At 36.7% G+C, this 14,166-nt stretch overlaps 1 protein-coding gene and 1 long non-coding RNA gene across 3 annotated transcripts in view; one reads left to right on the top strand and one right to left on the bottom strand.

The window, feature by feature from the left end:
* Positions 1 to 14,166, top strand: part of GRIN3A (glutamate ionotropic receptor NMDA type subunit 3A) — a 163,697-nt gene that overhangs the window by 59,949 nt on the left and 89,582 nt on the right. The window contains exon 3 of the mRNA XM_032164708.2: positions 6,729 to 7,776. Within this exon, the coding sequence (XP_032020599.1) occupies positions 6,729 to 7,776 (1,048 nt within the window). The remainder of the gene's footprint in view (positions 1 to 6,728; positions 7,777 to 14,166) is intronic.
* The window catches only part of LOC131384382 (uncharacterized), a 118,574-nt gene that overhangs the window by 50,441 nt on the left and 53,967 nt on the right, over positions 1 to 14,166 (bottom strand). Inside the window, exon 3 of one of the 2 annotated variants that reach the window (XR_009215183.1) lies at positions 13,378 to 13,484. The exons of the other annotated variant lie outside the window; for it this stretch is intronic. This is a non-coding gene — a long non-coding RNA (uncharacterized LOC131384382). Of the gene's footprint in view, positions 1 to 13,377; positions 13,485 to 14,166 lie in introns of those variants that run through there. 2 annotated transcript variants of the gene reach the window in all.

Below are 14,166 nucleotides of genomic sequence, written 5' to 3'. Positions count from 1 at the left end.
ACAGTCAAGGAGTCATTTTACATGTAAGCTCAAGAAATCACCCACATTTAATGTTTAATTTGGAGATCTGTCCCATATATGGAGAAGAAAATCGAACAGAATTGGACCACAGGTAAGCTCTGTGGCTAAAATGGACAAATTCACGTTATCATAAAAGAAAGGCAGATACCACAGGGCTCAGCTTTGGTGAAACAAGCCACAAAATGAAAGCTGAACTAGTAACAACTCTCCAGCAAGTACAGAAACGTTCCCTAGGGCCGTAAGAAAAGGGAAAAATGGCAAAAGAGACATAAAAAAATAAAGGGAAGTAAATAGATGGATCTCAGAAGGCAGTGGGAAGGGAGCTGGAATGGCGACAAACAGTAAATTAACTAACGATGGTCAAAGAGCTGCTTTAAGACAAGATCTCCCACTAACAGGACAGAATATTGGCATTTCCACTACACAAAAACCACTAAAAAGAAAAGGGAGAGAAGGGGGGAGAGAGAAAAACAAAACATTCAGAAAAAATAAAATAAGAGAAAGAGTATTAAAGAAATAATGAGCTAACTGTAGATTAACCCACATGCCACAAACAGTGAGAATACTTTAGGGAGGGGAGCCAGAGGAAGAGGTGTAAAATGAGAATAATTTAGGAAATCAGAGAGTTTAGGGGAAAGCCCTAAAAATTAAGAAATATACACATGGAAAAACACAAATGTAAACTATGTATAGTAAATAACTCAGATAACTGGAGGTCTGTGGACTTTGTGAAATATCAAAATTGGCTGTAAGAGTTCTAAAAGACAATCCAAAGAGAGAATAGCTTGGGGTTCTTGAATGAAAAAGAGCAGGAGAAAAAGACTACATAAGTGTGAACTTGTGACAAATGCAAAAGTGTAGAACTCTGGAGAATGTGAGTTTTTAATTAGAAGATTCGTCGTAGATATGAATCACATTAAGCAAAGATGGGATTACTGAACATCTATCTCAAATTTCTCTTTCTCCCAGAAAAAAAAAAAAAAAGGAAAAGGGGAAGGCTTAAGAATATTTCTTTTCTCACATGAAAAGGACTTTATTGAGCTGGGTTTTCTACTACATGCCAATAGTTGGTAGATCCAAAGCTAAATTAAAAGTAACCAAGAAGCAAATATTTAAATTCCTTGTATAGGAGCAAGTAATCCTGACAAGTAAACTCAGTAACCCTAACAAGAACTAGGTGATGCTGGTAGGAAGGGAGTTTGAGGGAATGTTACTAGTAATAATATTCTTAAAGGTTCCTCATCAGGCAAAAGCAAAAAATCAAAATGAAGTTCTCACAGAAAAAAAAATTGATAGAGCTTTATGCAGCATGAGCAAATCCCTCATTCTTCAGGGGGGAAATATCGAATATGATGAGATGATCCTGGGAAAAGAAATTCAGCTTAGTTTTCAAGATATAAGAGAAAGAGGATATTGATATGTTTAACGATACAAAGACAGTTCCAAGGGGGAAAAATTAATTTTAAGGCCTTGTAGTACAAAATAGATACTCACATAGACAGATATGATTAATGGAAGGTAATAAACAGGGGGAAAAAGAAAAGGTAATAGGGCAATTTAAAAGAAACAAAAAAAGAGAGGCAGATATACAAAGAGACAAGTTGATGAGTGAAAAATTACTGAAGTAGAAATATATAATCTATAAATAACTAGGTCATGAAAGAAGATACATAAGGATGGTGATGCATTTAAACAACACAAAAGTAGATTAATATGTAGCCAGAAATGAAGGCTGAAAACAATGGAATTATTTCAGAGGTATTTCCACAGCAAGAAAAAATACAAATTAATAATGAACATAAAAACATAATACTAATAAAACTTGATGTGTCAAATAAGACAAGAAAAATCAGGGGGGCAACAATTCTTAAAATCTCTAAGAAAAGGGCAACATTATTTGTAGTGGAAGATTTTTATTTAACTTTAGCAAATTTTAGAGCAAGTTACAAAAAGTAAAAATAACACCTGACTAATGTAATTAATACATTAAGATAATCAATGTATTAACTGCAGTTAACATTTCACAGAGAATGTACACCCATTTTGATTAGTACATAGAATATTTACCCAAAATGACAGTATTTCAGCATCCAAAACAGGCTATAAACTTAAGCAGCAGATTTTTTATATGTGAAAAACACAATAAATCAGAGCTCAAACCTTTTAAAATTACAAAAAAAAAAAACCCTCCTATGTCAACATTGTGCCAGGTCTAAATCCTACATGTATTACCTATTTATCATGTGTATTCTGTCTCCTTCAATAGAATATAGGCTGCATAGATTGTGGTCTTACTTCACTACTACATCCCCAGAACCTAGGACAGTGCCTGGCACATAGTACTGTGGAATAAATAGATGATTGAATGTGTGATGTGTTGCTCATTTTATGATGAATAAATAAGAAAATACTTTAATTAGGATGTCAACATTTTGCATGCAAATATGGCTTCTAAAATATGTCTTAAATATATTAAATATTGATCTTGCTTATACTGTGAACTGTCTCAAAAACATTTTCTAAGTAATTTGCAAAGTGCAGATTTTATCTCAGCTGTTATGCAAATCAACACATTCTTAATTAGTGACATATTGGGAGATTTTAATAAAGAAAAATTCATTAGTAAGCCTCATTCTTTTAAGGGGAATGGTATCTTGGGAGGTTTGTTGATAAAAAAGATGAATACCTGAACTACTTTGTTAAACACTCACTAAACAAGGTTCTCACTCATGGAGTTAGATCCAGGCCCTTACCAACCATGACAAAGATATTGTAAGTGGTCTCTTAGTCACCATTTCTCTTTCCTATATGTGTATTTTACTTGCCTCCAGACCAATATTAACTAATGTAGATCTCTGTTAAAGTAATTATGCTACTCAGTAATCTTCATGGTTCCCCTTTTCCTACTAAAATAAGATCCAATCTCGTAAAACAGGTACATGAGGCCTCTATAGTCTAGTTGCAACCTGCTTTCCCTATGTTATTTTCTAATATTTTTCTACCCTGCTCTCCAATCAGATTATTATGCTTACTACCTCCTCTTACATTTTCCACCTTCTTACCTTTCTTCATAACATTCCTGACCCTGGAAGATTTGTTTAGAGTTCATATCCAGGCTGGAGCAGTTATCTGATCAGCACAGAGAATGGTAGTATTATTGTTCCCTTTGATCCAGGCTCTAAATTTTTATTAAAGGAACTTAAGGTTACTTTTTTATGCCCACATTGCTATATGGGCTTACATTGAGTTTATATTCAACTAAATACTAACAGGTCTTATTTGTATGACCTTCTGTCAAGCTGAGTTCCACACATTCTTAGTAAAGTTTGCAACCGTGTACATGTGGCCCTCTTAAATCACTGCTTTCCTTTTTGAAGACAAAATATCTCTTGATTATATCATCTCCTCTCCATTTCTGCTACTGCCTTAGCCCTTACCACCTTAAGCCCTTTACGAAACTAGCAGAGAGAGAGTAAGAGAGGAAGCAAAAGAAAGAAGGAAGAAGCATTGTTCCTCACATGTGGACTTATGTTCAGTCCCCTCCTCCTTCCAGACTATGTCCTATATAACTAGCAAGGAAAAAAATCATTGTAAAATTAAATCGAATGAGGATGTCTCCCCCCAGACAAATTCCCCTCAATGCCTCCTTGTTGTCTTCACTGTAGCCTCAGATCTGATGTAATTCATTTCCCATCCTCATCTCCCTCCTTATTTTTCATCTCTTATCGTCAAACAGCTCACACTCTCTGTCTCTGGCCTTTGTATTTGTATCTCCTTGAGATGACAACATCATTTCCCAGCTTCTCTTCCTGGCTTACTGTAGTTCCTTCTTCAAGACTCAGCTCTGGCACTTCTTCCTCTAGGACGCTTTCCTTGGCACCCTACAGTAGAATGTGCAGGTGCTCTTGCTCTCTGTTCCAGTGACACCAGATTTACCTCTATCATGATGCTCTTTAGGTGGGTCTGAATTGCCTGCTCACTTTCTCTCTCCCCAGAATTAGACTTTGAGCTTCTTGAGCTCCTTGAGACCAATGAGTTTGTCTTTCATCCCTGTAACTCTAGTGTTGGAACAGTGCCCAGGAGTTTGTCAGTTTATGGTGCCAGTAAAACTATTCCTGATTTTTCTTCTTGTTTATCCAAGAAGAGTAAAGGGCAAGATAAAAAAGGAATGTGATGGAATTCAATTTAAGCAAAATCAGGATTTCAGCCTTTTGATATTTTAACTAATTTAGTTAGCATTTAAATTTTGCTATGCATTGTCATTCCATTAGTACAGGTGACTATAACTAAAGCTTTCATGAGATTATTTTGATTCACCCTTATCGTAAGACTAAAAATGAAATAGACACAAATAATCTGTCATAAATGGTGATTCTGTGGGACCCAATTTTTTGGAGCCAATAGTGATACAAGCATTGGATTTTCTGGGCTGGGAAAACTGGAGACATTCAGGTCCCTATTGATTTGCCTTCTTTGGAAAATGACTGGCTTGAAGACAACTGGGCCTTGTCCCTCTATCATGGCCATCCTAAATGTTATTTAATACCAAGAATCAGAAATAAGTTTTACTGGAATGACGGAGTTGATTTTCTGAAGATTTCTAGTGCCTTTTTCTGATATGGTTTAAGCATATATTTGGTCAAAGGTAGTCTCTCAAGGGTCCATCCAGTTAAGAATCTATAATCATTAAGCCTCAAACATTCTTAGAATAACGAAAGGTTCCTCTTTCCACAACTTCTTTACTTTCCTGATCAGTAAATTGACCAGAAGAAATTAACCTACTTACTACTAACCGTTTATTTCTTATATAAGCAAGTGTGCATATGTGTGTGTTTTAACAAATCTAAAAGTAGATTTCTTATAAACAAGTGTATCAGCTTTCCCTTATAGTACCTAGGTAATTATCAATTGATTAATCTGTATATTTTAATGATTTGGCTCCTTCTCTAAAGAAGCAGAAAACTATTTCAAAATCTAAGATAGCTGAGACTTCATTACTTGTTGCAAAATAGAATTTAAGTGGTAGAATCCCACTGCGGAGTACTAACATGAATAATTACCATTACGCGCAATCTTCCAAAATGAACAATTTCACTGCATTTATTGATAGTAGCATCTTCAAATGTGATTTACATTTATATCGCTAATGAAAATTAGTACGTACTTCACACTTTCTGATTTTTCTATGTCCCTTCTGTGGCAACATAATGTCTTATTACTTCTATCTGCATTTGTAAATTATGGAGTAATATTTGTGACAGGCAATGGGTAAATGTGTTTTGCTAAGAGCCTACACTTACATCATCTGATTTTTCAAAATACCTACTGTGTTCCACTCACATTTCAATTTAATTTCTTTTAATTTGAAATGTATCTTGAGTAACTGCCATGGATTTATCATAATGCAATACTTTGTGTTTCCAACTTTAAAAATTTTATTAAAATTATTGGAAAAAGTAACCTGGAGACAGGCTTTACTGAAAAAACCTTGAATGACATTAAGTCAGAGTTACCAAATCTGGAATATTTGTTCCATGTTAGATGTAGCATGTGCTTTACATAAATTATTTCCAACTCTTGTAATGAAGGAAGTATTTTCTCTATTTTGCTGGTGACAAAACTAAAGCATAGAGTTAAGTAAATTGTTCAAGGGCCATGTTAGCAGGTGGCTAGACCAATATTCAAATGGGGGTGGATCTGATGCCAAAGCCTGGGCTTTTATCCAACACAAGGCCACAAGCCACATTAATCTTTATTATTGCCACTAATATGCCACAAGCTTATATGTTACCTCTTGCTGTCTAATCTTCCCAGACTCAAGAAAGACAGAGGCTAAGACCAAGCCATATTAGTCTAGTTTTTCTGTCTAGTCCATATCAGAACATATACTGTAAGTGCCCTAGTTCACAGGGTTTGGAATCACTATGTTATTTAGTTGGTAATTTTCCTTTCTGTGGCTTCTGGCATAAGCTCTCTCTAGAACCAGGGCCAATTGTTTCTCTCTAATGACTTGGAGGGAGGCTAGCCTGAGGCTATCCTTAAAACTGCAAGTTGATTTATCATCTTTTTCTTTGTTCCATGGATGAGATCCAACATGCAGCTTCAACTAGCCTCATGGGGACAGATATGTTAACTGATTTCATTCTACAAGAAGAAACATTGGTGACAAGATTTGGCTATTTTCTAATGTTATGAATGCAGTGTTTAAGCAATTATTAAAGTATATGCATACTTTTTAATCTCATTCCCTGTGCCAAATATCTAGATAGACTGATAGATACATAGATAAATAGAAGGTGTAGTTACAATTGAACATAGTCAACAATAGAAGTAGGATATGTTAAAGATGCTGAAAATCTTCATAGCTTGAAAAGTTGTGAGAATATGCAATTAACAGTTTACAACAGAAAATGGTTAACACATGTCTTAACTAGGAATTAAAACATTTGGAGTAAGACTAAGAGTCAAGCACCTGGCTAGAATATTAGACCTGAGAGTGAAATCTCATTTGCTTAATGCAATAGGACTTTACTCTTATAATAGAGAATGAGTCCAGCTTATTAACATCTGAAGAAATTATAGGCACTATCTTTTTAAATAAAAATTCGAATTTATTTTTATTAAGACAAGGAAGCAAAGATGAACACTGCTTCCTATCTTTGGCCTCACTTCTTTTCTTACTTTTTGCCTTTGCTTCTCTTTCCCAGGTTTCTAGCCAATACCACTTTCAGAGGCCTCAGTGGTTCCATCAGAGTAAAAGGTTCCACCATCGTCAGCTCAGAAAACAACTTTTTCATCTGGAATCTTCAACATGACCCCATGGGAAAGCCAATGTGGACCCGCTTGGGCACCTGGCAGGAGGGAAAGATTGTCATGGACTATGGAATATGGCCAGAGCAGGCCCAGAGACACAAAACCCACTTCCAACATCCAAGTAAGCTACACTTGAGAGTGGTTACCCTGATTGAGCATCCTTTTGTCTTCACAAGGGAGGTAGATGATGAAGGCTTGTGCCCTGCTGGCCAACTCTGTTTAGACCCCATGACTAATGACGCTTCCACATTGGACAGCCTTTTTAGCAGCCTCCATAGCGGTAATGATACAGTGCCCATTAAATTCAAGAAGTGCTGCTATGGATATTGCATTGATCTGCTGGAAAAGATAGCAGAAGACATGAACTTTGACTTCGACCTCTATATTGTAGGGGATGGAAAGTATGGAGCCTGGAAAAATGGGCACTGGACTGGGCTAGTGGGTGATCTCCTGAGTGGGACTGCCCACATGGCAGTCACTTCCTTTAGCATCAATACTGCACGGAGCCAGGTGATAGATTTCACCAGCCCTTTCTTCTCCACCAGCTTGGGCATCTTAGTGAGGACCCGAGATACAGCAGCTCCCATTGGAGCCTTCATGTGGCCACTCCACTGGACAATGTGGCTGGGGATTTTTGTGGCTCTGCACATCACTGCCATCTTCCTCACTCTATATGAATGGAAGAGTCCATTTGGTTTGACTCCCAAGGGGCGAAATAGAAGTAAAGTCTTCTCCTTTTCTTCAGCCTTGAACGTCTGTTATGCCCTCTTGTTTGGCAGAACAGTGGCCATCAAACCTCCAAAATGTTGGACTGGAAGGTTTCTAATGAACCTTTGGGCCATTTTCTGTATGTTTTGCCTTTCCACATACACAGCAAACTTGGCTGCTGTCATGGTAGGTGAGAAGATCTATGAAGAGCTTTCTGGAATACATGACCCCAAGGTAATACTTCCTTTTACTTTAGCTTTCTTGATTGTCCATTACAATTCCATATGTTGTATCTTCTGCTGTAGTATGCTCATGTTCTTCCATCTAACACAAGAATATTCTCTCAGCCAAGTACAGAGACTAGTCCAAAAGCCTGTTGCCTGATTGAACTAAATATTTCATTATTTGTTTCATAAGTGAAACAAAAAGACTGAGAAGTTTTGGGGAGTGTCAAGATTTTGTCTATCCAGGATACCCTTGATATCCTAGAAATCTGACCCCAAGGGTAGAAGGAAGAGGAAGTGTAGGGTTCAGGTAAACATCCAAAGCAGGTAATACTTAGGTAAGGACAGCCATGTCCATGTTCTCTCTGGATTGAACCAGGGCCCCTCTAAGTGACCTGGGGTAGAGAAAATTAGCCCAGCCCAATAGGACTAGAGAGAGGGGACTGTCAGGGACCAAAGCAATTAGAACAGAGCTCGAGGGAGTACTGCAGTCCTGATGGGAAACAGAATGCAGATCTGAAGCTGCAGTGCAATCCAATATGTAGGATACATTAAGTAGAGACTGGAGAAAGGTTCAATTCAGCAGGCACACTCAGGACATACCATGTTTAAAGCAACTTGAGCTAAGCTGAGCCTTTCAAATTATAAAACATTCACATGCTTTTCCAAATGCCCCTTGTCACACACCAAGTCTCAATGTATTGAACTATTTACCGTAAGTTACTATTAAACATTTAAAATTAATTTCATAGAGCATCAACAAGTAGGACATTTGTAGCTATCTTTACTAAATGATAGAATGCCCCAGAGGGCTGGTGGCAGCTTTAAAGATTTTTCATAGATGGTTTCAATTGGATGTAAGTTCTGTTTTGCAACCAAAAGAATGTAAGAAATTTTACCCATATACTGCAAACCTCCTGATAAGTGACATGAACCTCGTGAGAGGATTCAGCCAACAGTGCCTCATTGATTAGGCAAGAAATTTTGTAACTTCTCAGTGAATACTCAGGGCTTTATGTTAGGAGCTGGAATTCAGTGAACACAAATAAAATCATTAGCATAAAGAAACGCATCACCCTAAAGGGAGATGTTGGTGATGCTTCTGCATTCACATTCTGCACTAGCATCAGCAGCCTTTGTTTCTTCTTTGCCCCAGGAGTCCTGTAAATCTTCTGGAGGTTTTCCAGCCTCACTAGAAACTTAGATTATTTGTGAGAATCTCAACAAAGTGACTCCTAAATTATTAGCTCAAAATTAAAAGTATTTAGTCTGATCTAGTAAAAAAAAACTAATATATGCCTGTTATGGAGATTTCAGGCCATTATCTTATGCAAAAAGATGAACACAATACTAACTAGAGTTTCATTTATCAGAACCAGTGATTGCCAAAATTAAGCCAGGGATGCTATGCATGAAAAAGCTGTAACAGCGATTATGCTAAAGTATTAAAAATAAAACTATAAAGACAAGCTATACACACCAGTAAAATTATTTTTAAGCAAAAAGAAATAATTATTTCATCTCTGACTCTACCAGAATAAAGAGTGAAATTTTTTAATAAGTCTAACCCAGTCCACAAGACAAAGCCAGCAGAACTGGACAAAGTCAACTTTGCATTACAACTACTGAGTTCTTAATGAAATGGGACAAACCTAAATCTAAACTATTTTCAATTTGAGATAATAAATGAATTTCCACTAAGTTTCCTAAAAATGTATATGTGTGTACTAGCGTTGTTTCTACGTTAAAATATCTCTTTTATAGGTTAACTTATTTCCATAAAAAGATACCCAGATTACTTAGCTAAGCAACGCTTGACCCCAGGATTTAGGAAGAATAATTGTTGTGACAGAATTTTTTAGTTTTCATCCAAATATGTCATATTATGTGGACTACATAATGTCCTCACTGTCAAACAGATACAAGATAAAAATTATTTCCACATCCGTCAGTCACTCAGAATGTACTCTTATTATACCATAGTTACTCACATGAGTGCTTTTCTCTCCTATTAATGCGAAATTCCTTGAGGAGGGCCTATACCATTTCTTATACTGAATAATGTAGAGCAATTCAGAGGTAAATGAGTCAAATTGTTTGACTTCAATCAATTAGGGAAGAAAAGACATAAACAAAAGGAGAAGCAACTTAGAAGGTTATAAATACGCCAAAGTTTAGCAACAGATGAAATACTGTCCAAGTTCAAGGAAAGAATGATCACCTTCAACTCATTACAATGGAAGACAGTTTAATTAATAAAGTAATATTTGTGCCTATTCTTAAATAATAGTAAGAATTCAGAATGTGTGTCCAGGGAGGAGAAATGGACATCCTAAGTGAAGGAACAGAATGAATTGCTTGGAGGTAATACTTTATATTACCTATAAAGTATATATTACCTATTTTGTAATATAATGTATTACCTCCAAGCAATTCATTCTGCTCCTTATAATATAAAGTATATACGTATATAGTATAAAGTATATAGGTAATACGAATTATAAAGCACAGGTAAGATATGAGGAATCCAATTTAGCTACAGCATAGGTTACAGGAGTGGAAGGAGGTAAGATCCAAGTCTGGAAAAAGTAAGCTTAATTGAGATAACAGAGGATCTTTGATGTCAGGCTAAGAAGAGTGAACTTCAATATAGATCCATGGCCATTTTTGAACAATAGAATAGCACAGTATAGTGGTATCCATTTAGGATGGCTGCTTCAGCAGCAGGCAAACAAGATTACAAGAGAAAGAAAATGAACAGAGCTGAAATTATAGCTTTGGTCACCGATATAGATTTGGTCACTGAAGAAAGGATGTGAGAAATATTGTGTTCCAATCAGCAGGACTTGGCAATTAATTGGTTGGGAGAGGCAACAAAGAGTCACACCTTCAGAGCTGCAGGCCTGAGTGTCTGAGAAGATGCTGGTACATTCAAGGAAGCAGAGAAACAGCAGTTCACGGGCTAGAAAATATGGCAGTCAGTTCAGTTTCATGCATGGCATTTTTTAAACTTTTAAGCTTAGGGGTACATGTGCAGGTTTGTTACATAGGTAAACTTCTGTCGTGGGGGTTTGTTGTATAGGTTATTTCCTCGCCCAGGTATTAAGACTAGTACCCATTAGTTGTTTTTCCTGATCCTCTCCCTCCTCCCACCTTCTACCCTCCTATAGGCCTCAGTGTGTATTCCCCTCTATGTGTCTGTGAGTTCTCATCACTTAGCTCCAACTTATAAGAAAGAACATGTGGTATTTGGTTTTCCCTTCCTGTGTTAGTTTGCTAAGGATAATGGCCTCCAGCTCTATAGCATTTTTAAATCTGTTTTGAATATTTAGGTTAAATCCAACGGACATTTGGAAACATGGAGCCAGAGTTCAAGAGAGAGATTGAAGCTAGTAAGAATCCTGGCAGAGGGAGGCAATACTGTTTATTAAAGCCCTAGGGGAGAAGGTGATAGGGAGAAAAATTTCTGTTTGAAGGAATGCACCCTGAATAAGGAGTCCCAGGACGTTGGTGTATAGGATTTGTGGAGAGATGAGGTGAAAGATAAAGAGGAAAGCTGGCTCATAAATTCATGCAGCTCCACAAACGCAACTCTATAGTTTGAATTCTAATTTTTTGAGGTGACTATGGGAATCATCCTATCCGCTATGCCTACCTTCTTGTCAGTGGTTATCAGAAAAAAACAGAGGCAGATTCATGCCCAGAACAAACCATGAGAATTAGCATGCATGCACACATGCGTGTGTCTTAATGTCTGATGAAACTATTAGGTTGGTGCACAAGTAATTGCAGTTTTTGCCTTTGAAAGTAATAGGTTTATGTGATTTAATTTTTTGAGTATTTTTCAAAATTCCCTTTTCACTTTTCAAATTCACTTTGATAGCATTTTAGTTTTAATCAGGGAGAATTTAGTGCCTATGGAGAAGTCATAGATCTCTGTGGTTCTTTTGGGACATTTATTCTTCTGCTGTAAGCCGAAAATTCCCCCAATCTCAATGGGAGGTGACATTTTATATGGAATAATGGCCACACTCTAAAGATTCTTCCACCACTGACTTACTATCTGCTTTATTTCTCTTCATATCCTTTTATCTACTGGATATTATGATGGTTCCCCTTATACCATGTTGCCATTTTCATCCCGTTTTCACTACATAAAACTCACCTCAGTTAATTCATCTCAGGAAAGTTTTCCTGTGCTTCCCCATTAATGCTCTTAAACACCTGCCTCCTTTCTCCTTTAACGCTTCTTTGGTTATCTTGAGATAATCTCTCCAAGTCTTTCTGTTATAATTGTGTGCCTTAAAACTTTGGAAATAATAGAAGAATTTTACTAAGAAATGTGCTCCAAGGAATTGATGTTTTTACCTCTTAGAGGCTATCTAGGCACCCCAAATCTAAAAATGAAACTCCCCAAAGTTCTATCTACTATTTTCTTAAAACTACATTTCTGTTGCATATAATATTTTAAATTATAATAACAGTGTTTTCTTACTTTTGTGTAAATAGTTTATATTTCTAGCTCAAAATTTAAGCTGTTTTTTTGGTATTAGTCTTGGAATCTAAACACCACTTATAAAATATTTATATGGGAAAATATGTTCGGATGAAAAACCTATTGACTTAAAAGGTAAGATTTGTGATCCTCTGTATTTATACACCATCTGTCTGCAAGTTGAGTCCTGGCTACATATCTGTAACCCTGATAGCAGATAACTTAGAATGAATGTAATAGCTCCATTTTTCTTCTTGATCCTAATTGTTTAGAATGCTGGCTATACATTTAACACAATTAATAAAACTGTTAAGAATTAAGAGGGTGAATATTTTATCACCATTTTGGGGCTAAAATTCATTGGCTTTAACCAACTACTTTGAATCAGAAATAAAATTAAAAGCAAAAGCCTGTGCAAGAAAGATAAACTTATGATTCACTGCATGTTGCAGCAGCCACAGGAGGTTGAATTTTTTTTTTTTTTCCTGATAGGAGGTCAGAAGAAAAAAATAATCTTGTTCCTGGCTGCTCTTGCAGATAACATAAAGGGAGAGGAACTGGCCTGCTGTGCAAATGAGGTTCAAGAGGATGATTCTATCCTCACCTAACTCTTTTTGCTAGAATAATTTATTTTACACTAAAAGTAATATATGTTGCTTCTCACGGCCTCCTACCAACTCATCTGGGAAGCAAGATCCATGCTTCAGAGTGGGTGGGCTCTTGAAGCATGAGACCATGAAAGCAGGAATTTATGAGTGATATATTTAATAGAACTTATTTGGTTATTTCCTCAATGTAAAATAGCACTATTCATTATAGGCAATGCAGAAAATAAAGTAGACAGATGGAAGCAAGTATCTACTACCTCATCATCCAAATCATGTTATTTTAGCATTTGGGGATGATTGACAAGTGGATAGAACCTGCAGCTGTGTTTTTATCCAGTAGGGTTTCTCTTTGGGTCTGCAGTCTAAGGAGTGAATCTGGGCACTTATAGGACCTTTCAGCCATTGGCATCTGTTCTGCCGGCATCTAAGATGGGATGAGAAAATAACTTCACAGAACATAAAGTTCACCGGAAAATAAAGCTCCACTTCCCCTTATGGAGTTGAACTGGCCCAGCTGAAAGGATACATGGGCACTCAAAATTAGCTATTTGCTGATTTTAGTGGACTTTCTAGTACTTCTTTTCCAGCTTCTCCCCTTTTGGCCCTGAGAAGTATCTAATAAAAAAAAAAAAGAAAAAGAAAAATTCAGCGCTGTAGAGGGAATAGGAAGCTAGTGTCATTGTTGTACAGGCAAATGACAGTACTATTTTAGAAACACAGTCCTGGCGAACATTCAAGTAAATATTAAAAATTAAATAGACATGCTGCGAGGGCAAGGGCAAACTTTAACCAAAAATATTAAAGCAAAGGACATTGGCATAGCCCTAGTAGGAAATGAGAAGCATTTCCCAAAATAAGAAAAACCACCTTTGTTGATCATCATATAACAGCTTGTGGCTGCCCAGTAAAACATATGAATTCATATAATAAAAGCCGGCCATGAAGAAGGGAAGGATGCCATAACTCCAAGGCAAACAAGACACTGAAAATAGAATTTGAGGTGAGAGGAAAGAAACTGAGTTACACCAAACCACTCATTCACTCTTTCTTAATTCATCCAATAACAGCAACTTCTAGCCCAAGCACCATGCGAGGTGCCTGGGAATTTAAGAGTAAGCAAAATAGACACTGTCCTTGCAACATGGAATTTAGTGGAAAGAAAGACATTAATCAAGGGAGCACATAAATTAGTCAATGATTGATTTAAGCCATGCTAAATTACTGAGAAGTAAAATACAGCATAATCTAGGAGCCTGGCAGGAGACCTGATCTGAATGGGGAAAGAAGGTCTGGCTAA

This window comes from Hylobates moloch, unplaced genomic scaffold, assembly GCF_009828535.3.
Source record: "Hylobates moloch isolate HMO894 unplaced genomic scaffold, HMol_V3 SCAFFOLD_10, whole genome shotgun sequence".
NCBI classification, from domain to species: Eukaryota; Metazoa; Chordata; class Mammalia; order Primates; family Hylobatidae; genus Hylobates; species Hylobates moloch.
Note: the sequence above shows the minus strand (reverse complement) of the source record. Positions and strands in the feature narration are given on the sequence as shown.